At 35.4% G+C, this 26,875-nt stretch overlaps 2 protein-coding genes across 3 annotated transcripts; one reads left to right on the top strand and one right to left on the bottom strand.

Annotated features, from left to right (window-relative positions):
* Positions 1-835: 835 nt before the first annotated feature.
* LOC146148556 (poly(A) RNA polymerase, mitochondrial-like) lies at positions 836-21,686 on the top strand. Of its 2 annotated transcripts, XM_083388366.1 has the most exons (11): positions 836-1,002; positions 1,096-1,322; positions 10,222-10,419; positions 12,279-12,408; positions 17,783-17,974; positions 18,061-18,225; positions 19,458-19,584; positions 19,652-19,887; positions 20,364-20,524; positions 20,842-20,972; positions 21,546-21,686. In XM_083388366.1, exons 1-11 carry the CDS (start codon positions 894-896, stop codon positions 21,628-21,630), a joined length of 1,761 nt encoding a protein of 586 aa, XP_083244492.1. In that variant the 5' UTR covers positions 836-893; the 3' UTR covers positions 21,631-21,686. The 2 variants fall into 2 exon arrangements, with proteins under 2 accessions (XP_083244492.1, XP_083244493.1); XM_083388367.1 differs by lacking the exon at positions 18,061-18,225.
* Positions 21,687-24,070: 2,384 nt separating this feature from the next.
* Positions 24,071-24,802, bottom strand: LOC146148555 (uncharacterized). The gene has a single exon (XM_083388067.1). The coding sequence runs from the start codon at positions 24,800-24,802 to the stop codon at positions 24,071-24,073; it is 732 nt and encodes a 243-aa protein (XP_083244193.1).
* Positions 24,803-26,875: the final 2,073 nt, after the last annotated feature.

Below are 26,875 nucleotides of genomic sequence, written 5' to 3'. Positions count from 1 at the left end.
GAGCAGTTTCAAAGAAGTTTATAGGTCAAAATAAAGTTAAAATTTACAATAAAGTTAAAAAATTTTAATAAAGTCAAAATTTGTTAAATTATGGCTTTTGACAAAGTTTTTGTGTTTCTTGGGAGTAATTTTTGTAAAAAACGTCGTGGAAGCATTGTAATTTAGGAACTGCGACACAATTAAATCATATTAACCAATAAAAGCAGGAAAAATTTCACAATGCTCACTTGGATCAGCAATAACTTTTATCGCAAATTGTCCATTTGTTCATTTATTGTTACCTATTTAAATAATTCTTATAAAACAATTCATCTTCATAAACGTGGTCTTTTCAAAGATCAACAGTTTGGATTTTAGGAATAGCTTACTGACATTCTATAATACAAAAATGCTTAAGCAAGCTAAATCTATAGCCAAAAAACCCGACGCACTCTTTATAATCCATAAAACACCTTGACTTTGCAACAAAATATTACTTTGGGTCTGAAAATCGACAAAATATTATGTTTGGGTAACTGGCATCAATTCAAGGAAGAACTGTGGCCTTTACAAACAAGCAATTTCGTTAGATTAAAATAAAGTTAAACCTTGATAAAAATAAAGTTAAAAATTTTTTTTTAGGTTAAAATAAAAATAGCCCTACTTAACACATACATAGCTCAGTTGGTCCTCGAAATGGTGAATGTCTGAAGGTTTGACCTACCACAGGCAAGCTTTTTCGAGAAGCAAACCTTTACTTGCAAATAAAACCTTGCATGCTAAAATATTTTGGTAAAATAATGCTTAACAGACGATACTGTGGCACACTTTTATTTGTATTGTTGTTTTAGATTATATGGCTTGTTACTGTGTTCCATGTTTAAATAAAATAAAAAACTAAATTTTTTTAAATAATGTTTTCCGCCCGTTGCAAGCTGGGTCATCAACTCTTCAGTACAACAAGAAACAAAATATTTATTTTTTCACATCGCAATTCAAGTTCTCAAGCAAAGAGCGTGCCAAGTAGGTTTCTTATGCCTTATCAGTAAAACTGTAAATGTTTTGTTTTTACGTTTTTGGTTTATTTTTTCATGAAATTTTCAAATATAATTTTAGTTGATGATAGATTGATAAATGACACAAAAGAAATATTGTTGGACAAAAACTCCTCCTATTCCAAGATTGCATTTCGGCTTTTGAACCAAGCAAAGAGAAGTGTTTATTTACAAGTTCCGGTAAAAGATGATGTTGATGTTAAGCATTTAATTGATTCCTTGCACGAATTTTGTTTGGAAAAGGGAAAAGTTTTGGGCATCCATCATGTTTCTGGGAATATTGAAAATGTAAGATATTAAGCCAGAAAAAATAGTTTTAAAATAAAGTAGAACCATAACACTGGTTTACAAATTTAAACTCATTGAAAGCTCCAGTCACCCTATTAGGCGTTTCCCCCTATTTCGAGGTCACTGATTCCGAAAATGGCAGTAGTTTTTCTCAATCACGTCAGGTTTTTTCAGTACAGAATTTCGAAATTTTATGAAAAAACAGCAATTTATGTTTTTGTGATTTTAATCTGCCCTGTTTGTGACAACATATTTTAACATGTTACGTCACTATTATGTAGTTTGAAAAAGAATTAGTGAAATTCTAAAAAAATGGCTTGTTTAGAATCAGTATATTTTTGCAATGCGGTTAACACAGCCTGTCTTCCAGAATAGTTGGACGCATATATAGTAGGGGGGGTCGCGAAACCACTTTTTTTTCAAATCCAACTGCCTCGTATGGATTTTAATAGATAGACACCTAAAACCATTGTATACAAAATTTAAGCTCATTTGAATATGTATTGGTGTGAGGAAATCGAGTTGAATTTTTGCCGAAAATCGCAAAATCGGGTAAATATGCGAAATTTTAGGTTATGTTTAACCTATATTTTTCAAGTGAAATTTATCTGCTGTGACCTAATACTTGTTTTTTAGACAGTTATGTAATAACTGAAGCAAGATCGGCAGAGTTTGCATTTTATTATTTATTTGCAGTAGTATTTAAAATTAAATTTGTGCCGAAAATCAAAATTTTATAAAAAAAGGCAAACTTTTGGATTTGCCTTTAATCTGTACTTTTCAAGTAAAACATGACTTTAAATTAATGTTTATGGAAGATAAAACTCACTACAAATGGATATAGCAGCAGGAGATTGTGTTTTAATGCTAATTGGGCCAGTATAAAAATTGAATTTTTGCCGAAAATGTCAAAACAATAAAATTTGTCCAGTGTTGTCTGTCACTGCAAATGACATTAAGTTCTGCTTTGATTTAGAATTTTAAATGATGCATGGAGTTTTCTGGAACTTGGAAAGAATAATTTCCTTTCTTATTTTAAATTTACAAACAATTTTACTTGCTGCTATTAGATTCTATTAGCTCTTTCAATTGACTGGGAATGATGCGCAATTTAAACAGTATTACAAGTTTTGGAGCACTTTGGAGGTTGTAGTAAGACGTAGTAAGAATATGAAAGCCCATACAGAAGTAGGTGGCATTTTAAACGTTTCGAATAACTCTTTATTCATTTTCATCATGTATTATATAACCTTTCTGATTTTTTTCCAACTGATGTGGGCCTCCTTTAGTAAACTGGTTTTGTTGGATATTTGCAGTTTGTCATTTCGTTATAATCCTCCGATTTAAATTTAGTGTTTTGGTATATTGAACTGTTTCACACTGTCATCTCCAAATTAATTTTGGCCATGTATTTTTTCTACATTATGGACCGCTTTCCTCGTAATATTGGATCATTGTCAGCCCCTTACCAATGTTACAATTGCCCCCGGTACTCTATCCTTCTTTTTATATAAAAAAAGGCCAAGTGTGCATGATTTGGTGGAATTACAGTGAAAAGTTCATCTTACTGCAAAAGTTAAATCTCTAATAAGACTGTATTCAAATTTTTATAAATTATGATTTAAGTCCCCTTTTTACATGTTCAACGAAATATTTGTTTTTTGCCCCTAATTGAAAAAAATTCATAACTCAAAATCCTGACGTGATGGACAAAAAAGAATGCCAGATTTGAACTCAGCATCCTCAAATTAGTCAAAAAAGGTTGCCACCTTGGCTGGAGCAAGTTTGCTGTAAACCAGTGTAATATATACTATTTATTAATAACTAAGTATAACTGTTTTTAGTAGGGCGCTTATTTGTTTATTTTTTCGTCAAAATAATATCAAGTTGTTTACAAAAAACGAAAGTAAGCCATTTGAAATTGTCGTTTTAAAAAAGGAAGCCATTTGAAATTTTTACTGTGTTGTATCTTTATTAGGACTATATATGGTATATGCGAGGCGGCAGACTTTACCATGCCTGCAAACTTCTGAAAACGTGGCGGCGCACCTGGCAAGCAAAGCAAGCCCAAACTTTGTTGGGTATTTTGTTATATCTCTTCGATTGGTAGCAAGTTTTTATTACACAGGCCTCCTCTAAGCTGAAAATCCCTGTTGTACAGAGAAAAAATCCCTGTTTTGCAGAATAAATAATGCTTTTTTGCTATTGAAAGGTATTCTTCTCTGATTGAAATCCAACACTGGCTGGAGGGTATTTCATTATGCCTGATATTTAAACTATGACCGCTAGATGAGAACACACATAAGACCTGCAAAGAAACAACATCTAAATCCGAATAATCTATATTACCACAGTCATAGGTGCCAAACTTTTAAAATTCCAGGGTGTCTTTTTAATCAGTACAAAATGCTTAATTGTGTGAGTAATCACCAACATAACAACAGTACTTGGGAAACCAATTTAGCGCTTTCATGTTTTATCATTGAAACAATGCGTTGTGTCAGTGGGGCGTAATTTTCGCGATTAAGAGCAACATAATGATCTGTCAGTTAACAATATTATACGCACATGATTCGCGATTATTTATTCGCCATACTGAATAGTAAAGCGTCAAGTTATACTTGCTAACTAAGTCAAACTTACCTGAAAGTCTAGCAAGCAAAGCGAGCGCGATATAATTTGTGACATTTTGTGACCCATATTATTTTTTAATTGCCTGAAAGTTTTCTTTACATAAGCTTCATTGTTGCATTATGTTAAAAGTACTAAAGACAAATTTGATTTTTTGTTGCTTGAGATTGGAAGCTTATGCTTTTGTTAACGTTTTCTTATCCTTTTAAGTGACTAAGCGTAACACTGTGTTTTAAGATTTAGGTTTGTTACGTCACACAAAGCAGTGTGTTAAATGGCATATCAAAGTTCGAAAAAACAGGTTGGCAGATCACAGTCAGGGTGTTTTTTTAAATGAATACAAAATGCTTACTAATGATTTATCAGTAATCACCAACTAAAAACAATGCATTGTTAAAAACCAATGTATTCCTAAAAAGTAAAAATTTGTCTTTTTAATTTTATATTTTTGTTTTAAAAAACAATCACTGAAATTATTATTGTGGAGTTCCATGTAAAAAAGGTGTGCTCAAATTTGATACTTTTTAAACGTTTCATGATATATCCAAATTGTTTAATTCATGTTTCATAGCTTTGGATGAATGTAGAATGATCAGATTTGTTAATGAACTTTACTTTTATCCACATATTTCCAATCCAATATGTTGCATTTTAAGCTAAATGATAATCAACTTTAAAAAAGATTTAGTTTTTTTTTGTTTTAATGCAGTCCATTAGCTGCATCCTATGTCTTCATTGCAAAATATACCGATGCAGCCTATCACAGAAATCTAGGACATTTTAAATCTGCCAAATTTTTATTTATTAAGATTTGAAGTTCATCGTACAGAAAAGGGGTTGTTAGGTGGCAACATTGCAACTCATATTTGACACCTTTCATATAGATATAGTCAAGTGGGGTAAAAAAACAATTTTAGCTAACTTGTCTGTCTAACTTTTGTTTTTAGCAACATAAGTGTAATTTTTCATTCAAATTGAGCTGATGTGTCTACCTTTCCAATCAATAAGGGTTTTTAATTTTATTAGAAAATAAATAAAAATTACAAAATCTGTTTTTTTTTTCACCCTGATGAAGGGTATGCCAGCCTTCTTGTCTGGTGACAAGCATTTTGGGCCCAAATTCTTGTCTCTAAAGTTAAATGGTGTACACCGAAGGCGCAACATTTTTTGTGACATTAGGCAACCGAAAAAGTGGGGATGGAAAATTACAATCTGTTGATACACATGTATGCTTTTCTTACTCAGACACTGTTTCATAGATACGCTGTTTTCACCCGATCCGTTAGAAATCAGTGCATTTCTAAGCAAAAAGGTCTACGACAATCAGGGCATCCAATGGCAAAAAAGTCTAGACTTTTAGACATTGAGGTCCTGGCAATGCACTGATTTGGACCTTTAGGTAAACTCCCGGCGTAGATAAATTAAAAATATTCATTAAAAGTTCAGAAAAGATAACAAAAAGTATGAGATAGGATTAATAACACTTGACCCACCTAAACCCTAACCCTAACGCTAACCCGAATCCTAACCCAAATAATGTGCGTTATTTTAATAATTCTTTAAATGCTGGGGAAAAAAGCCCAAACTCGGATGGGCATAAGATGGTTTCTCGTCCATTGTATTTAAGATTATTATGTCACAAATTGAGGTATTGGGGCCTGAAGCGTTATAATTATTAAATTATCGCACATTATTTGGGTTAGGGCGCTGGTTAGCGTTTGGGTTTGGTTGGGTCAAGTATTGTTAAACTTAATCTTCTTATGCACATTTGTTAATGAAAATAAGTGCATTGTCCAAGACCTCAAAGTCTAAAAGTCGGACTTTTTGATCCTTTGAATGCACTGATTTCTGACGGATGAGGTGCTGTTTTTAAGCAAACTTGTGTGCAAACATACAGCTCAAAAAAAGTTTAAATGTGCAAAGCACCACAACAATTTATTTGGTTAAATTTTCAGAAATTTTCAAGTGCGCATTAGGGTCGTACCAAAGATTTGCCTATTGCTCTAAATCAGGGGAGTCCAACTCAAACATGCCAACGTGCCAATTTTTATCTTATAACTTTTTCCCATGCCAAAGTTGAACAACTATTGTTTTTTTCTAATATTAAAAGCGCATTTATACTAAAAATAAAAACAGTATAATGTTATATTATCTGAAGTAATTGTTTGTTGTAGTAATTGCTGGGATTGTTTTCTATTGTGAATAAACAATGACAATTGGCCGTAGAACAAATTTAGCTTTTTTGACAGTTGGCTATATGTTTTTTTGGGGGGGGGTGGCTTGCATGCCATTTTTTGTTAGGTCTGACATGCATGTCTCATGTTGGACACCTCTGCTCTAAATAAAGGCGTTTATGATTCAATTTAATGGAAAATGTTTGCTAAGATTCTTACATAACGGAGCATGCGAATAGTATGCATTGCGCTTTTTTGATGATTATATTTGTGCAACACACAGACAAGAACTTAGCAAAACTAAACAAAGTTTGTGCAAAGCGGCCTGGTACCCCTGGATCTGCCAATGCGAATTTCATACTTGTCTATTTAACTTGAATTACAAATATTTTTTTATTGATTGCTTTTATAAGTCAATGTAGAAGTACTTAATCTCTGTCAGTCAAGGTAAAACTGCAAACACGTAACAATTCTCTCAAAAATGAGTAGTTTTTAAAATAATAAACAATCTATTTGGCTAGAACTAGCTTTTTTCCTGCTAAACACCGTGCTTCGCACTTAAATTACTTTTTTCAGAATTGCACATCAAAATCAATTCCCACTTCCCTCCCAATTGGTTCCTTAAAAAATATAGTAGATTGATTATGTGTGGAAACAATTGGAAGGTTTTTTTTTGTAAAATAGATCTTTCAATAAAAAAATTATAAAAAATAATTTTACACCAATTTCATCTGTTTTCTGGCTTATTTTTCCGCAATATAGTCACCAGCATTCTGGCATACTGGTGCTCAGCTACCCCTAAATCAGTGACAAGGACCTGTTGAATACTAAATATATCAGGGTTGGGCTTAAGCACTCGCCCGCTCGCCTATGCGAGTGTAAATCGCTCCGGTCGAGTGCTGATTGACACCCACTCGCCCCACTGGCGAGTGGCTTCGGCGAGAAATTTTACTAGTTGGTGTATGACAACTTGTGTTAAGCACCACTACTAAGCAAAATATCACTTAGCAGCAGTTATTTCCTTATACACTAAGATGCAAACACATTCAACACTATACAAATAAAAGGTTAATCTAAGTCACGTTCGAAGCTCGTAATAAAGACTCTTGTTCCGTTTTAAAAATTCGTTCACCGGCAAACAATCAAAGATGTCATTGCTGCAGTGACAACTGGTAAATAGTTATGAGGTTTATGGTTTAACTTAAACGTTGTTAATTTTTAAATGTTTAACCCGATTGTTGACGCCTTTCGAAAAGTTTATTGGACTTGTGATGTATTCAGCGGTGAGAATTTAACTTTACTGCATTTATTGAATTGTTCGTATAAAAAATTATCACCAATCGCTGCAGTTTTTGGTAACAAAAAGTTCTAATAATATTTGTAAGTAGTGTTTTTTTACGATGTTTAGAGGCACCGAAAAGGCTAACTGAACACTACGGTATTTTGAAATGTCTACTTGTGAAACTATAGCTGAGAATTAGCAATTAGTCTAAGTAAGTATATTGTTGCGATCTCTTAAAGTTTACAGCGGTCAACCAAGCCAAAGTTTAAAACATAACTGCCGGTAAATTATTTATATCGCAATTACTGTATGTTTAGATACGAATCGAAACCATTGCGGACGCCCTTGGAAAATTAATACGACCAACTATAAGACGTACAATTATTTAGTCATATTTGCTGTTTAACCAGTAACTATAGTGTTAAGAGAGCGCCAGGATTTTTATAAAAATGGAAAACATACAAGCCGTGGTGGCTACTAAATTGTCAGTATTATTTTTTCACTAAAGATTGTAAAATATATTTCGGCTAAAAGCATTGTTTTAAGCATAAACTGCTTTATGGGTCATTAATTTATTCATCCATGCTTGTAAATAAACGACCAGACTCATATATAAAATAATGTTCATGTATAAAAACTATAAAACAGGTTAACGAAAAACCAAGAAATGGCCCCGATAGTACGTAAATTTGCAGACGACATGCCAACAAATTTGGCGAGTGTTATTTCGTCTGGGCGAGTGCTGATTGATAGCCGCTCGCCAGCCTGGCGAGTGGAAATTTTTGCTTAGGAATAACCCTGTATATTTTATTGACGCATACGGTTTGGGACATCATTTCCACATAAGTTATGACATGATTAGTCAACTGCCTATTGAGCATTATTTTGTGTAAGGAAGCATTTTGCCTTATTACCACTTTCATATGCAATGTTAAGTCCTAACGTTTTGATTTAGTAACATAATCAAATTAAAATAACTGTTTGTGTCTTGTCTTTTTAAGAACAATGTCATCTAAGATTTTTGAGATATACATGGCAGAAATGCTTTTGCCAAAAACATACTCAAAACCTGTATGGGCAACATAACCTTAGTGGGCCAGGTCATATTATTCTATTATTTATCACAATCAAGCTTACCAATTGGGCAAAGCAACTGCTTGGAAAATAAATTAATAGTTCAAGAAATTTGCCATGTTATCATTAAGGCTGTTAGTCATTAAAATGAATTTATTTTATTTTAGTTAATATTCTATTTATTTAAAGTGTTAGTGGATTGTTATAAATAGCGTTATTTACCAGGTTTACTTTTAAATATTAATAGTTTGGTTTAATATATACGTTGCATCCTTTATAGGGTGTCCTTGGCTTAGATGCGAAAGGGGCAGTTTGCCAAGAGATCCATTTTCATACCTCTAGCTGGGAGTCGATAGCTACAGAGGGCCAATGGATAATGTTACAATATTTTAGTTTTTTTGTTCCCCAATCGAACCGACATAAATTTGGAAATTCTACGATGTATACTTTTTCTAAAAAGCTTCGGACAAAAATCAGTCTGAAACATTTAAAGCAAAAACAAGATATGTCTCGAAAAGAAATTTTAGTCCCATATAATACCAAAAGTTAAATATATTTTACTACGCATTTAAAATCACGAAATCAGCAGACATGTTTTGACTTCATATTTAGTGAAAAATCCTAAACACCCCTATAAAAATGAAGTCATCTATGATTCAATCAGTGTATGCTGTTCATAGCTTATTGAAAGGCAACATTATTTTTCAACTTTTACCTGGACTACGCAAATTTTGTATATAATTTTATAGGTTTATAACTCTACCATTACAAAATCCAATTCTGCCGTTTATTTCGGGTAATTGGAACCGATATAATTTAATGTTTTACCGATGATCGTTGCGCCTAATTGTCCAAACGCGTGTGGTAAGTTGGCCTGTCGCTGCGGCGACCAATTTATAGTGCTTGCTTTAAATGTAACCTGGTAGTGCAGTGTCAGCGTTTTTTCGGGTGACCAATTACCGCGTCTCGCGATAACGTTCGTCTAATAATTAAGTGTCAATCAAACATTATCGGGCGAGCGACTAACGTGTAATGTCTGGTGTGGAGTTCGCAATTGCCCTAAATGCGTTAAGTTGCAAAAGTAATATTACGTTGTAAAACGTGCTGACCGTCCACAAAATGCGCTATAGGGTTACTTAAGGTCAACTTTAGGCCAATATTCAGCGAGGTTATGCAGTTATGCACAGCGTAATTGTCAAGAATTTGTTATGTCAATAGTAACTTTGTATTCTTTGCAGTACATTATTTGACTGCATAACAGATTATGCTAAACAAAAAAGAAGCACTAAAACCCAACAATGCTTTCAAAAACAGGACCGAATTGCTTAAGACGTGTGCAGTGTTTCATTGTACTCACTATTGGCAAAAATATAAGTTTTGGCAACAACCTGGACAGTTGATATAATACAGTTTACAGAACTGCTTCAAATGACAGTTGTTAAGAATGTTAAACATATTGGAGATTTTTTTATTATAATGTACACATGTTAGCAAATTGTTCGGGCGATTTATTGCTGTGATTGTAGGCTCTGTGTGGTAGATTAAGATGAATCCCTTCCCCAAACAAAACCAAGGTTAGATAGTTTAATAAAAATATACTAGGATTCGCTATTCTGGATTCGTTATTCTAGATTCGAAACCTATTATTCTAGAATACCTTGGGATTCTACTTTGAACATCCCTAGCTACGAATTAATAAAACCCTACATACTATGAAACATATTTATTATTTTTTAAGGTAAAACATTTTATTGTTGAGTTTGCTGATATTTTGGGCATTCAAAATCTGTCGTCCTCCATGGTGGATGGCGGTCTTCAACTAAGGGTGGCACGAGTACATCCTTTAAAAAATCTTCATCAAATAAAACCTTCTTCTAAAACAACTTTATTAAATGGAAGAAACAGGTTGAAAGAACAATTGCAAAAGGCTGACAATGTAAGTTGCACAGTCGCACTGTAGTTATATAATTATATATATGATTTCTTATTTGAATGATATAGCAAACTATTTGATAATTAACTAAAGCTTTTCTTTGGTTAACATAAAACTGTTTTTAATTATTATTACTATGCCTGGTAGCAACAGTTTCTGTTTAAGGTTTACATGATTACCTTCTTTTTTTTAAATAATGGGTCGATGGTCAAGATAAATTTGCCCGATCGGTCGCTGGCATGTGATCTTAAAAAGGCAGACAAGGCGACGTCACACTGCATTTTAGTTAGGGAGTGAATGGTCTTCTAACAAAAGGAGCGGCGGTGCAAAGTGTGCTTGCTTCTCCACAGATGCCCACGCAACATATCTTAAAACTTTAGCGTAACCGCTCAAAACTTTTTTCAAGCGCAATTACCTGCGTGGACATAAAAAATCAAATTAAGCATACAAAATTTAGGCCGAAGTTTTAAAATGTTACATTTAATGCGGCAGTTTTAATAGTAACCAATTCTCAGTTTAAAACAAGATTTTACTTTTGTTGGATGATGCAGTATATGTATTTGCTTGAATATCATGCAATGAGAACATTGACTGCTACAACTTTTGTGATTGGTTCCCTAGTGATATATGTCACAGTTTTTTGTTATGTAAAATATATTTGACGTGCTTAGCTGTTGGGTATTTAGTCATTCCAATTCAAATAAACACACAATATTGCAATATATAAAATTTATTTTGTTGAACGTGTAGCTCCACACAGTGCAACAATTAGGGAAGTTAAAATGTTTTACCACTTTAGACACTATTTTCGCACTATGTAGCATTATAGCCAGGATGTTACGCTATCCGTAACATTACTTTTAAGTAACATAGTAAAAAATTGCCTTTTTGAAATCATAGGCAATAACATGCTGCAAATGACACAGGATACAAGATAATATGTAATAGTTATTAAGAGGCCATATCTTGATGGAATCTTAGATTATGTTTAACCTTATACTTGACAATGATTTGGCCCGGGAATACGCATTTAAAAAAAAGTTGTAGCAGTATTTACATTTCGCATAGAAATTTGCGAAAAATATAGTGTTTAAGGCGCATGGCAAGGGGCCCCCTCTGGATCCACCCCTTCTCACAATGCTCTTAGCCATTACCAGCAATGGTAGACTGATGTCTTGCTGGCCTATAACATAAAAACCCCGTCTAATTTTACACCTGTCTCAAAGTTCCAATTTCAGCATGAGGTAAAACGCAAGTTGTATCAACTTATGGCTGCCAGCTACTGTCTGTGGTTTATATATACGACTATCACGCGACCAACAAATACCTGGTAACACTGAACTATTTAAAAGTAACTCATGGCCCACTAAAAATGGCTCCGTGGCCCATATTTGTGGCGCGGCCCACAGTTTGCCGACCACTGTGCTAGATCCTAATACATTCCAGCCATAGATGGACTTCTCTTACAAAATAGTGCAATTGCGCAAAACTAATTTATAGCTCAATAATCAATACCTCTAACATCCTGTAAAATTAAATAATTTAGGTTGAGGGTGTGCAAGGGCATAAACGCCTGCATACCAGAAATATATAATTTTTTTCCACTTTGCACTCTGTGACTCCAAAACCTGGTAAATATAACGTAACTGCATCATATATTTCCCATTGAGTTTGTATCAAATGGACCGTGGTAGTCTACTTTATGCTAGTCATTTGAACAAGAAGAATTCAAGTCACTTATGTTTTCCCATTTTTGTATTCTAATAATTGCCATTTGCTTGGCGTCCACATAAATACACTCATAAGCAAAATAAAAAAAGTAAACTATTCTGTTTTTTTTAATTGCTGATTCTTTTTCTAAGATGTGTGACCAAATGGACATTTTCTACAACAAGATGTCATTATCCTCATCATCTTTGAGAACTAAGTTTTTTGTTTCATCTTTACTTGGTGATTATTTCTCTTATCACTTAAAAAGAAGGTTTTCAGCAGGTTAGTTTTAATATAAAGTTCTTGAAACACTTAACTTAATGACATACTAACTGAAAACTAATGGATCCGATCCGATACTGAAGTCTTTATCAGTGTACACGTACAGGAATTTATTAAAACACGTAAAGGCTTAAACAAGTGGATTTCTTAATTCGAATGAATCAATACAAAACAATGTTAATAAAACAGAAACAGTATCAGTAAGTTAAACATCATTGCCAAACACTTACAAGTAACTAGCAAAATGAGCTCCTACCGCGACAAGGTAGAAACACCAACTGCCATAAGGACAACTGCAATGTCAAGGCACCATGTGCTCAGTGACCTTTGACCGCAAGTCATAGAATGATCACACAATTAAATAGGTCATAAAGTACTTACATAAAAATGCGGTTTAACACTAACATTTTTTTAATTTAAATACCAGTAGAAATGTATAAATAAAAAATGCTTGATTTTAAAAGGGTGAATATTCCAATATTTTGCACAATTTGTTTTCCTAATAATCAAGCTGTATGGTAATAAAAAACATTAAATGTATGGTAATAAAAAGCATTAAAATTAAAACACATTTTGTGCATCTTACTGTTACAACTTCAACACTGTTATTTTAACAATAATCTTTTCTAGTAAATGCTTTACGACATGTTTAAACACACACTAGATTAGACCTAGCACACACAGTTGATGTTTTCGATGACTAAACTAGGGAGGAATTACCCACATAAAAATCAGCAGTAAAATTCTATTTACAAAGCAAATATGTTATTTTGATTTGCAATGAAAAGGAGCCCGCATCATAAAAAAGAATAAGAATGACCAAGTTAAGTCTTAAAAAATGTCATTTGTTTTAAATCCATGTTAATTTAATTTGTACTAACAATTTAAATATGAAAGATACATACGATTACAACAACTGTGATTTGGTCTTTCTAAAGTCGTTTTTAGATCAACAATAACTTAAGTTTCACAGTATAGGCCAGTAAATCTAGGTGAAAAAAGGCTCAAACCTAGGACTAATTGCAACAGAAGGTTTTTTTTCTGAATCATATCGGGAAAGGTCCCCGGAACTCCCCAAAAAAGTCCCCGGAAAAATAGAGTGTCTAACACGTCATAATGATGTCAAAACCATAGGCATGGTAATATAGGCTAAAATTTCATAATAGTCCTAATACCTTGAGACTAGTCTCATATGAAAGGTGAAGTTTGAAGAAACAAAGAAGTAATTTAACTAAAACGATTAGACCAGTATATGACGTCATAATGACATCATAACTTTAAGGCAACTGTCTCATTACCACGGGACAATTTGAAATCTAACAATTACATTTCGAAACAGTAAATTGCATAAATGCTTTGGTAAATAGTCTCACATTTCAGTTAAATTAGCCAAATAGCTTTGTTTCTAAATGTGTATTCAGCTTATGAATGTTGTATGTAACCTACTGTACCTAGGTGCCAAAACATAGAGTGCTATTATGATGTCATATTGACTCCCACATGCAAGATTAAAATTTTTGTGCAAAAAAAAACAGATAAAATTTTTGCGCAAAAAAAGTCGCAGTTCATTTGCTGTTGTAGACGTAGACGGCCTGATTAACGGCTATACATATAGTTTTTAGTAAATTGTTGCTTTTATATGGCTTAAATATGTGTAATATGGAGTATTTCGGACCAACGAGTATAGTAGCAGAATTTACAGTTGTTGTGGAACTGCCAAGTGCTGAGACAATTCCTTAACACTCATCCAGACATTTAAACAAAATTTAAAATAATTTCCACGTTGTCAGAACTCAGAAGAACTGGTAAAGTTTTGGCTGGAATTTCGACCGATCTTGGTACTAGCATAAAATTAACTCGTAGCTCGACTAGGGGCCGTGGAATGACAAAGCAACAAAGATTTACATTGATTTTATTAGTGCCAAAAGGGGCAAATTAAAAATTTATTAACACTCTTTAGTATTTATCACATACGTAAGAAACAAACAGCATAAGGATTTATCAAACGTACGTAAAACTGTGATTCGCTGGATACAAATAAATTTATTTCTTTTTTTAAAGACCAAAATCATTTTGTGTCGCAAGCTGATTGTAACGAAGAGTTACGCTGACAATGATTTGGAAACAAAGTCACTTGGCCTGAAAATCCTAAAATAAATGAACACGAAAAATGCTATAGAATTTGTTTTTTTCGAAGTGCGGCAAAGCATGCAAAACAACTTTGGCAAATGCGTTATGGACAAGATTGAAAAATGTTAATGTTGATATTCCTAAATGACCTTGAACCAGTCCTATGTGGTTGATGGAGGAGCACTACTTCAAACATGAATCCCCGTAATCCTCACTTACGATGAAATTTGTCAAACGTATTGCCAATATTTTGTGACTAAATATAAGTCAGCTCTTGTAGTTTTCAATAGTTTTCAATCTGGGACACTCTCAATTAAATCGTCCACTCAAACGAAAAGAACTTCTGTGGGGATATGCTATGTAGCAAGCGAATCTGAGAAAATAAAAAAACAAGCAAAAATTTTTTAACTTGCTTGGGTCATATCCCACAAAAAGCAAATGTACATTCCTTTATGCTCCGAAAGATGCTGACGTCCTCATTGTTTGAAAGGCTGTACAGTCATTTAAAAAAAAAAGCAATTGTATTTGGAGAATGACAAAGATCTCCTAGTCCTCTTAATTTATCACGCTGATTCAGATAAGGATAGTTCCTACAAGTTGTATTTTTGTCCTTCTCCAAAAAGTAGCTCATCGAACACCAAAACTTAGCATATCAAACCATAAAGTGTGAACTCTAAAAAATAAAATATCACAGTATATTATTCCTAAGCTTTGTATGTGTATTAACAACAGAATCTGGCCCTCCAACAGAACACATAATGCCAACGATAAAAGTTCTAAAATTTATTAATAAAAGCTTGAGAAGCGCACCGCTCCGAACCAAAATCAGTCAGCAAGGTCTAAAACTTTAATACAAATATGCATTTCGCCTATAAATGGCATCATCAGTTTGTCTTATTCAAATAGAATATATTATTCCTACACGCAATCCTCGGATGCGACACAATGCCACATTTATTTGGTATAGGAAAATCGAAAGCATTCTTCATCTGCATCATCTTGTATCAATGTCATTGAAACCAGGTACAAAGTAGTAGCCCTCCTTTATATTGGTGATGCCGGTGAAGCGTTAGACCACCTTCTACTTGAAGATAGCTAGCAATTCGACAAAGTGGGCTAAAACCTCAAAATTTTCCCCCTACATCCGATGCTATATAATATCATAGTTTGTATGCGCCACATACTTTTATATTCAAAAGTGGAAAGGTCGAGATTTTGTCTTGAATACATTGAATCCAGAGGACTGGGGATGAAAAAACATCAATAGAACTTTAAAGCCTATTATGACAGATTTATGAGCAGCTCCACAGAACCTCTTAAGGTGATACAATGTAGTTGTACAACGGCATGAACAACCGTAAAATGTACGTGCAGAAAGCATAATTTGCAATGTACGTTGCAAGGGAATGTCCTGTTGAAATGTTTTGTCGAAAAAGGAACGTTTGACGATAAACTGTTATCCATGTGGTAGGCTACCTTAGATTATTTTTAAATTTTTGAAAATTAACAAAAGTGATTGCGTTATTTTCTTTAGTTTTAATTAATTAACTGAAACTAGTGACGTCATAATGATGTCATATCATGTGTTATTAATATAGCAATTTAATGTTTTGTACCTGTAAACGTTAGTTTCTATACGAGGTCATTTTTACTAGCCTGCACTAAGTCCAAATTTTACATCAATTTTTCTTAAAGACTCCTTAATGACATCATAAGTTGACTTAAGCGATTTGACCCAATTGAGTTTTTTGTTAACAATAATATATTCTTTAATTTGAGACCAATCGTGAGTGTCTAGAAGCACTTGAATTTTTGATCCTATAAGGAATATGGATGACGTCATTATGATGTGTCGGACACCTTTAATCACTTTTTTTGGGAGTTCCTGGCACCTATCTCGTTATGAATCAACTAAAAAACCTTCTGTTGCAATTTGTTCCATTTTTTTCACCTTGTGTACTGGCCTAGTACCCCAGAAAGCCTTTGATAGATTAACTGAATAAATCGGTCAAGACTCAAGATGCAATCAAAGCAGGCCAGAAAAACAATTAGCCTGTGGTGAGGTTTTAACTCGTGCACCATACGGGAACCGCCGCTCAACCAACTGAGCTGCACAAGCTCAAAGGGAGCACATTTAGAAACAATTATGACAACATTGCTGGCTTCATCCTGTTGGTATAAACAACCTTATACTGAAGGGGACAGAACTATGTCAAGTTAATGAAAGATACATACACATACTTTTACAACAACTGTGATCTAGCCCTGTAGTTTTTAATCAACCATAACAGGGTATGATGAATCAGTCGATTAAGATGCAAACAATGCAGGCTAGTCGAAACAACTGCATACTAAAGGGGATCACACAGAGGATGCACCAAGCAACACTTGGTGTCATGGTCGAGTTTCGACTTGTTCCCCTCTGAGCCTTTGTAGCTCAGTTGATAGAGCGATTGTCCCGGAGGTTATGAGGTTGAACCTGTTTTTAACCCCCCCTCCTATTAGGGTGTGTATCAAAAAATCTAAAAAGGGGGGCCCAAAATTTTCAACTTGCAATTCCCCCATTTTCTGTTTAACATTAAACCATAATGACACCAAAATGTAGTAACCGGTATGATGTCATAAATAGGAAAATAACTAATTGGAAACAGCCAATTAACATCCTGGGAAAATAAATCTTTAGATACAAAGCAAACATGTGAGTCGTCAACAATCCTGCCAGTCGCCAGCGGCAAAATCGCTCAATGTGCAAAATGTGTGTAATTGATTTTGCTAAATTTAAGTTACAAGCACACCTTTCACCACCTGCAATACAAATCATAGATATATTTTCAGGTGTTATTGTAACACGATTATTGTAACATCTGCGCGGACTGTGTGTCAAGTCAGCTAAAATACAAGCTGAGGATGAGGGAAAATAAATTGTGTCTTTTGCCCACTAAAAGTAGGCTTAAAATATGCTTAGAGAAAATAATTTTGCCATAACTCTCATTATATAAAAATAAAGACTTTAAATCCTGCCTAAAAGTTACAGTTAGACCACTTTTTTAAATAATTTGTGTTAGTTAAAAAAAAATGCCGTCAATGCATCAACACGGGATATTAGCTTAAAAAACGCTGTTGCTACACCGAACCTGGATATTAATGCAAACCACGAACAGCCAGGGACATTACCTGTGCCTACCCCCCCCCCCCCCTGGATAGGACACTCTCCTTTATTATATTTTTAAATTCCTTCTTTTAGTTCCTTTTGGATCATCAGTATTTGGGCTGGGCTCTGACTCATCTGACGTCGATATGACATTGTGCAATATCGCTCATGCACATGAAGTTAGCGCAATCCACATCAAATCAACAAGGTGTCTCACATATGGTGGAGAAGAGCGATATACTGAGTTGCGCAAACAAAGTGCTGCCGCTTTGTTCACAGAAACAGGTATATTTTTTAGATAACCTTTGGTGAGTAATATTCTAAAGCAAGCAGTCTTAAACTTTTTTTAATGCAGGCCCCTATAATTTAAGGTTTGTGTGAACCAGGATCGGCAATGATTTTTACAATTAAATACTTTGCTTTACAACATTTATTCCATGGTTCAAATAATACACTAAGATTTCAATTGGCTTTCATGGACCCTCTAAAACTAGTCCTCATACCCCCAGGGCCCCAAGGGATCCACGGACACCAGTGTAAGAACTCCTGTTCTAAAGCATTTGTATATAAACACAGAATGTTCAATCTTTGTGATAAAATTAGCGTCTTAAACTTTTTTTGTTGGTTAGATTTGCCGCTAAAAATATTATCCATTACTGTTAATGTAAGTCACCACCCGATCCGTTAGAAATCAGTGCATTTCTAAGCAAAAAGGTCTACGACAATCAGGGCATCCAACGGCAGAAAAGTCTAGACTTTTAGACCTTGAGGTCCTGGCAATGCACTGATTTGGACCTTTAGGTAAACTCCCGGCGTAGATAAATTAAAAATATGCATTAAAAGTTCAGAAAAGATAACAAAAAGTATGAGATAGGATTAATAACACTTGACCTACCTAAACCCTAACGCTAACCCGAATCCTAACCCAAATAATGTGCGTTATTTTAAGAATTCTTTAAATGCTGGGGAAAAAAGCCCAAACTCGGAAGGGCATAAGATGGTTTCTCGTCCATTGTATTTAAGATTATTCCGTCACAAATTGAGGTATTGGGGCCTGAAGCGTTATAATTATTAAATTATCGCACATTATTTGGGTTAAGGCGCTGGTTAGCGTTTGGTTGGGTCAAGTATTGTTAAACTTAATCTTCTTATGCACATTTGTTAATGCAAATTAGTGCATTGTCCTAGACCTCAAAGTCTAAAAGTCGGACTTTTTGATCCTTTGAATGCACTGATTGTCGTAGACCTTTTTGCTTAGACCTGCACTGATTTCTGACGGATGGGGTGAAGTCACAAACAATCGAGCACCAGAAACACAGCATAGGGACTGCCATCAAAATTGTATTTTAGACCACCACAATGTGATGTAGACTTATTGACATTCGCAAGTCCAATTCCTCTTGTTATTTACAATTAAAATAATAGACAATCAAGTCTTATACACCTTAGGGTACAGGTGCTGTTAAAACCAAACAGAAAAAGAGACACAAGTTTTATTGAAAAACCTAAGGTTTATTTAATGATATTAATTGAAACAATTGCTATTTAAGATATTGTGGCTGTTAAAATTTACGTTAAAACCTATATAATGAGTTGTACCTATAGTATGATCGGGATGCAGCAGGCCAGGCAACCATGGTAGGTTTGACTTGTTTCTTTCTGAGCACACATTTATTAGTTAGTAAAATGATGGGTATCTTCCAAAGTGGGGGATATCAGTTACAAATATACTCATTACTCATGTATAAGAGGTCTATTTTTTTAACAGGGAATACAATATCATCTCACATTGATGGCATTGAAGATGTAGTGGTGGTAGATAAGGCTATTGTTCCAATTCTTTCCCTAAATTACTCACCACTCAACACAAAGTTAGATATAAGTTTTGATATAAGGTTTGATAAATGAAATGTTTAAATCAAGTGTGTTGCATGGTTTAAAAATAGGTTTGTTTATTTTCAGTGAAAGCATCAAGATGGCTTGGTATGTCAACTCTTATGTTCGTATGGACAAGCGCGTGTCAAGATTCCTTTTTCTATTAAGAGTATGGGCAAAGTCAAAAGGAATTACACAGCGAGATGGCGCGACTTATTCTGGTTTCACACCTTTTATGATAACTTGTCTTGGATTGTTTTATTTGATGCGAGTAAATCCTGCAGTTATTCCTCCTATGCGACAAATATCAAACAGCAGTCATAGTAAGTTATATGTTGATAATTGTATCTAACCAAAATAGCCTGTCAACCACTTTAAGATACATTAAGCTATTCATTTTTTTCTGTTTTTGTAAGTTCCGTTTGTATAAGATTAAAGTGTGTTACCATTACGCTAAAAACAATAACAGTTGAAAAATATTCTTGCTTTAGATGAGATGTAGACAGTTTACCACAAATAATTTGTAGGATAACCAAATTAAAAAACTATATTTTACTGTTGAGGTACCGATTGTTAAAAGGAACTAGTTACCAAAAAAAATTCTCTAGCCTGATAAGAGTTCCGTAGGTTTTGCTAATAATTTTCAGAAGATCATTTTTAAATATTTGAGGTATGATGATAAATATTATTTAAGTTAGAAGCACAATATTCCCCATAGTAGGGCAAGGAGGCCAGTTAATGCTGTGGCGGCACTACCATCCCAGTACCCGTAAAAAAGTTAACTTATTTTGACTTTCAGCTGGAAACGATTTGATGATTGGTCGCATACGTTGCGATTTAGTACATGATCTATCGAAATTGAAATCAAAAAACACAACCTCAGTACAAGAACTATTTATGGATTGTTTGGAATTTTATTCAACTTTTAGTTTTGAAACATTGTCTTTGAACCTTTCAAAGGTAAACGACTAAAAAGGCACCGTCATACATTGGCTCGCGAACCTCGTTCAGGTTATCTTTGTTCTGCTGTTTTTACAACTGGACGACCGAAATTATAGTAATATTTTACCGTACAATTAGTTTTGGTAAAATAAGCTAATACTTATATCGATCATGCGTATGAAGCAGCTAAACTGATTAAAGTTAAATTAAAAACACTAAAATCGTAATCGTAAGCGACATAAAGTTAAAGCAACTTGTACCATCCTGCGGTATATTATTAAGAAAAAATTGGTGCAAAACACGGATATGACGTTTATATTTTTTGTATTTTTCAGGGTATAACGTTACCAAATTTTTATAAAACTCCGGTGAGTATGTATTCACTGTTATCGAGGCGCAATATTACGAGAAACTGTAACTCGAAAGCTGCCAACAATTTCAAGAAAGAAGCTATGATGGCGTGTCGGTAAGTTGTTTGATTAGGGCAGTGATTTCATAAGAAAAAATCAATATGAATGGAAAGTTTTGCAGTCGGTTAAGCAAAAGCAGCCAGTCTAAAATTTGTGGTGTTGTGACTTTTGCTGCAGTGATAGTGTCTTGTTTATGACGTCACCATTACACTTTTTTATTGAATCCAACATGGCTTAAGTCAAACATCGTCGCCTACCAAAAATCGTAATGCAAGGAACGTAGGCTCAAACCGTAAAACTCGTTGTTTACGGTTTTTGGCGTAAATTCGGACATTTTGAAAAAAAAGAAAGAAAAAGCCAAATTTTGAAAATAGTTCGTTTAGATTTTAGCCAAATTAAAAATGTGTTTGTAATTAATTTTTGCTTATGTATCATACACCATAAAAAGGGGGGATTGCGGTAGTTATAATCACAACACGATTATTTCTTTTGGAGGGAATCGTCATTGTTCTAGACATTTTTTCTTTTAATAAAAGAAGCAAAATAACGGAATAAAAATGTTTATCGATTTTACCATATATTTAGTTTTAAGGAATACTTTATACTCAATATACCCTTTTCTCAAAAAGAATTTTGGAAACACGTGGCAAAAAAGGAAGGCATGCAGACTGGGGAATTCTTTCTATTATCGACTTGAATAAAAAACCTTTATGAATATGGTGAGGAATTCTACAAATACTGATCGGGCTACTACACCACTATTATTTGTCTATTATTTGTAAAGGCTCTATACTTCAAGAAGATTAACACTGGCATTTGAGGACGTGACCGGCGAACAACAAGAATTCAAAATTACATTTGTTTATAATATAAAAATACATTTTATATCGCTAAACTTAGACGGCATGTTGGACATCTTGTTCAAATTTAAATTAGTTAAGTGTGTATGTGCTACCACGGGCGTATCCATAAACCGAAAAAGGGTCGATCCCGAATTTGCAACGTACGAAATTCCCTCATTTTCTGTCTGACGCGATAAAATAGGAAAAAACTAATTAGAAACATCCAATTGACGTCCAGTGAAAGCGAACCTTCAAACGCAAACACGCTCGTCGTCGACACTCCTTCCAGGCGCCACCGCTCGTGCAATCGTTAACTTAAGTTGGAAACAAAGACTTCGAAAAATCAAGTTTCATGCAGGGACTACGCGTACGCCTTGCGCTTCCTGTAATACAACGCGAAGATTTTTTTCCGGGTGTATTTCTACGACTATCGCATCATCTGCACCGTATGTGGACACTGTTGTTGAGGGAAAATAATTGTTCATGAGAATAATTTTTACGGTAACTATCATGTCATAAAATGGAGGCGACAAAACGCACGCGAAAGTCTATGTTGGACCCTTTTCAATTAAATTTGCTTCGATTAAAAGAGGCCGTCGTTTAAGCAACACCTAATATTAGCGAAGAAGGCTTGGTCTAGTTTTGTCAAGTGTGTACTGTCCTTTTTTATTATGTGTGCATGAACCCTTGTTTCATTGCAAAATTATTTCTGCGTACAGAATAAACCATTGTATAAGCTGATCACGAGCCAACCCGAACGAATGAAAAAGAGGCTACGGTCGACTCTGGTACAAAATGAGACGAAGACAGCTTTTTGGTTTTGCATTAACTTAATTTGCTTGACCCAATTGCATTTAAAAACATTGCCGATCCAGACAATGAGTTGAACACTTTTAAAAACGATATCAGAACTTACAAACAAGGCGGATCCTGAAAATAATTAAAACGTCGGAATCGGAAACATTCAACACTAAACGAGTGGTTCCCAAGCGTTTTATCGTCACGACCACTTTTAAATTTTTCAAAACAACTTACGCGGCCCCTAATTTGGGTAAATTAGACGTAATCGATTGGAAAAAATGTCACCACAAGCATGCAAAAATAATTAATTTAAGGTTAATTCGCGTTATAACGACTTTTATTCCAAAAAAATTCTTTTATGACGTAACATGGGTTACAAACACGAGTGGTTAATTAAAATAAATAACTTGAGACACAAGCTAAGTCCGGTCATTTGAGTCATTACAAGACTGTGGGTAGCGTCTACTTCCGCGTCCAGGCCTACGCAGACGTCCAATCGGGTACTTCAGGTTTGACAATTCGAAAAAGCGCTCTCCTACACAGTTCTCTCCTCGAAAAACTCCACAAAAGGTATCCAACCAAAACTTTATTGTTGGTGACACGCTTTAGGCTTGAAATAGCAGGACGAGCAATTATGTAGGCGAGTGAGCGGTTTTCGAAACGTTTGTGTCTGGATCTTCAATTAAGTGTGTGTCGGTTCGATGCCACACAAAATATTAGCTTGGGTTCAAATAACTTTCAATAAACACAGCAAACGTAACTTTACACAGTTAAGCTTTTAAATTACTTCTGTAAAGACATTAGTAGCTTAAACATTTAGCCAACAAAACGGCTACGTTTCCAATAAAAAATGAGCCGACATCGTGACTGCATGAGGCGGTGTTTTTTAACTATTTAAATTACACAAAAAGGGGAACAGTTTACAATAAAGTAGATTTGCGATGTAACATCCTCCCCCCTTAATGTACCGGTACGACCCATGACAGAACATTTCAATTGACATAAAAAAAGCTAGAAGTGCATGGCCAAAACTCCTTACTTTTCCATAAATATGCTGGACCTTTTAGCCATGTACTGGATCCTAGCAACCTCTTCACAGTTACCCCACGTGATGCTTCGTCAGCGGGGTTTAGCTTAGTCCTCACGTGCCTCCACTGAAATGGAGTAGTTTGCTGGTGAATTTCCGACAAACGATTTGCTACAAAAGTTGAAAATCATTTTCGTTCATTGCGAATGCTAAATAAAACAGCGTTTGAGTCTGTCCAAACAACAGATTCACACTCAGGGAAATTCAATTTTTTTCTTAACCACTTGTTAGCTTTTATTGCAAGAACAGCTGCAACAAGTTCCAAACTTGGAATGCTTTCACTCTTTGGTGGCGTGACCTTGGCTTTTCCACACAGAAAAGAACAATAAAGATCATGAGCATAATTTTCTTGACGAAGGTAAGCAACAAAACCATAGGCCTATCCGTTCACAGATGCGTCGCAAGTAATGTATTTGACGGTTTATCACTTGGGCGGAGTAAAGCACCTTGGAAATGTCAGGTGTTTTAGCTCTGGAAGTTGGCAACACCATTCCTTCCACTTCACTAAGAGAGGCGTTGGGATTGCATCCCAGCCTAGTTTCAACTGAATGACCTCTTGCTGTATTTTCTTGGCGACAAGAATAACAGGTGCTGCAAAACCAAGTGGGTCATACAGCGAATTGATGACTGATAGCATTTTCCTTTGGGTAAGCGTAGTTTCTTCTTTAGTTTCCTTTGTACGAAACCCAAATGTGTCTCGAAAAACATCCCAGAACACACCAAGCACACCCTCTTGAATCCCCTCCTGTGGAAATATTTCCTTCATTGACTTTGCCCTTTTTGTTTCAGGTATGGCATCCAAAACCGCTTGGCTGTTTGAAATCCACTTTGTGAGATGGAACCCACCTTTTTGTAACAACTGGCTAAGTTGGGAGATGGTGCTTATGGCTTCCTTTTCTGTGGAAGCAGATGCTAAACAATCATCTACGTATAAATTGTTTTTCACTATGTCAGACACATGCTTGTCGAACTCGTGTCCGAACTCGTCGGCTGTGTGCTTCATGCAAAATGTGGCACAGCATGGAGACGATGTGGCTCCGAAAATATGAACCAAAATTTGGTGAACAGTGGGTCTTCTTTCCATGTTGCCTTCTGGCCACCATATAAATCTAAGCGAATTGGCATCGCTCTCCTCGACTCGAACTTGGTGGAACATCGTTTCCACATCACCAACAATCGCAATCGGATTTTGACGGAATCGGGTCAACACACGTCGTTTAAGGACAGACCCTTGTACTTCGCAGCGCAGTCAAACACAATTCTGACTTTGCCCGGCTTCTGTGGATGGAAAACTGGGTGGTGAGGAAGACCCCACTCCTGTCCTGCGACAGGCTCATTGGAAGGCACTTCGCGGGCAAAGCCCTTTGCAATGTACTCACATAATTTATCCACATAGTTCTTGCGAAGCGCTTCGTCTCTTTGCAGACGATTCTTTAAATACTGCAATCTTCTTTCTGCCAGAATGAAATTGCTCTCTAGTACTTTCATGTCTGGCCTCCATGGTAGAGGAAGGTAGTAGTGTCCATTGACATGCTGAACTTCTTCCTTCATCAACTTCAAAACTTCTCTGTCCTCTTTGGAAGTTTGGATTTCCAGATCTTCAGGTTCCTTTTGAAAATCTTGATACCACGATCTTTGAATTTGGTGATCAAGCTCCACCGTCTGAATTCGGTTTGCTTTAATGTGTCCCTTGTCTGGAGAAGGACCGATCAGAAACCAACCTAGAGGTGTTCGAGCTGCAAATGGCCCCTTCTTTCTTCCAGTTCTAATTTCTAAGGTTCGGTGCCAATTAACAACATTATTTCCTGGCTATCAACTCTTAGCATATCCAGTCCCGTTAAATGAGTTAAATGCTGTAATTGCCTTTTCAGTAGGATAGGTGTATGGACAAACTGGAATATGGTCCACAGACATTGCGTCTTCTATATCAATGACTTCTATTCCATCCATGGACACAACTTGTAAATCAACTCCAATTCCTTCTAGTATCTTTGGTCTTCTGCCAAATGTATCCATTTGTACTCGTTTTTGTTTTCCAGATAAGCCCAGCATCTGTATCAGCTTGGTGTGGTAAAATGTTGAATCTGAACCAATATTAAGCATAGGACTCCACTTCCTTGCCATTGGCGAGAAACCTGACAGGGACAACACTCATATAGGGGCCGTGTCCGTCTTTTACTCTGTTACAACTCACTTTGGATGTCGAAGGCACATCATTTTCAGGTGGGTGCCTCTCTCTCGCTCCAGGACTTCTTGAGACAGGAATGCTTTGCCTTTTTCCACATCCTTGAACGGTACAGGTAACAGCTTCTTTACAGATTCTTGCAATGTGGCCACTCTGTAAACAATTAAAGACAGATTGTTTTCACGTAGCTAGCTGGCTCTTTCCGCAACTGTCTTTGTCTTTAAACATGGACAATTCACAAACAAATGAGCTTGACTGCAAAACAAACATCTTGGTACTGGCCTAGCAAAAACGGGCTGGGCTGGCGCTCTGTTCACCTTTGTTACAACGGTGTGAACAGAGCTATTTTTCGTTTGTCTTTCTGTCCTGCTTCTTTTCTTCTCTTTTGCGAGGAACCAACAGCTTTCCAAAAACAGTATTGGCAACCTCGGATTATTCTTCAACAAATTCTATCAGATGCTGGAAGTTTGCTTCTTTACCAGACTCCCTGAGGATGGTAGCCACACGTCGCTTCCACAGATTCTGTGAACTGTAGGGTAGTTTGAGTTCTAACTCTACTAGGCGATCAGTATTTAGGTCACTAAAATTCCCCAACCTTTTCAAAATGGGCATTTTACGCAATGCCAAACTTTTCAAACAAAGCCATTTTCGCAATGAGGTAGCAAAATGCTGCAAGCCATCTGAATCATCAGGTTTAAGGTTTGGCCCACTGGTAAGTTGGCGAACAAACGCCCTCGATACAATATATGGTTTACCAAAGTTATCATATAATATGGATCGAGCTTCATTGTATCCAGCAGTTGGGGGTAAAACCGTACAATGTGCTATAAGAGAGTATGCCTTTCCATTACAATGGCCCAACAGATAATTCAATTTCACCTGGTCAGATGGTGCCTTTTTCTATCATTGTTTCAAAACTTCTGATGAAGGGCCAATATTCCATTGGTTCTCCATGAAACTTTACGGCATCAGTTTTTGGGGTGTAGGCCTACATTGCTTCTCCAACTGCAGTCATAATTCCACGAACTACAGCATTACTCCCCC

Source organism: Ascidiella aspersa, chromosome 4 (assembly GCF_963924565.1).
Source record: "Ascidiella aspersa chromosome 4, kaAscAspe10.2, whole genome shotgun sequence".
NCBI classification, from domain to species: Eukaryota; Metazoa; Chordata; class Ascidiacea; order Phlebobranchia; family Ascidiidae; genus Ascidiella; species Ascidiella aspersa.
Note: the sequence above shows the minus strand (reverse complement) of the source record. Positions and strands in the feature narration are given on the sequence as shown.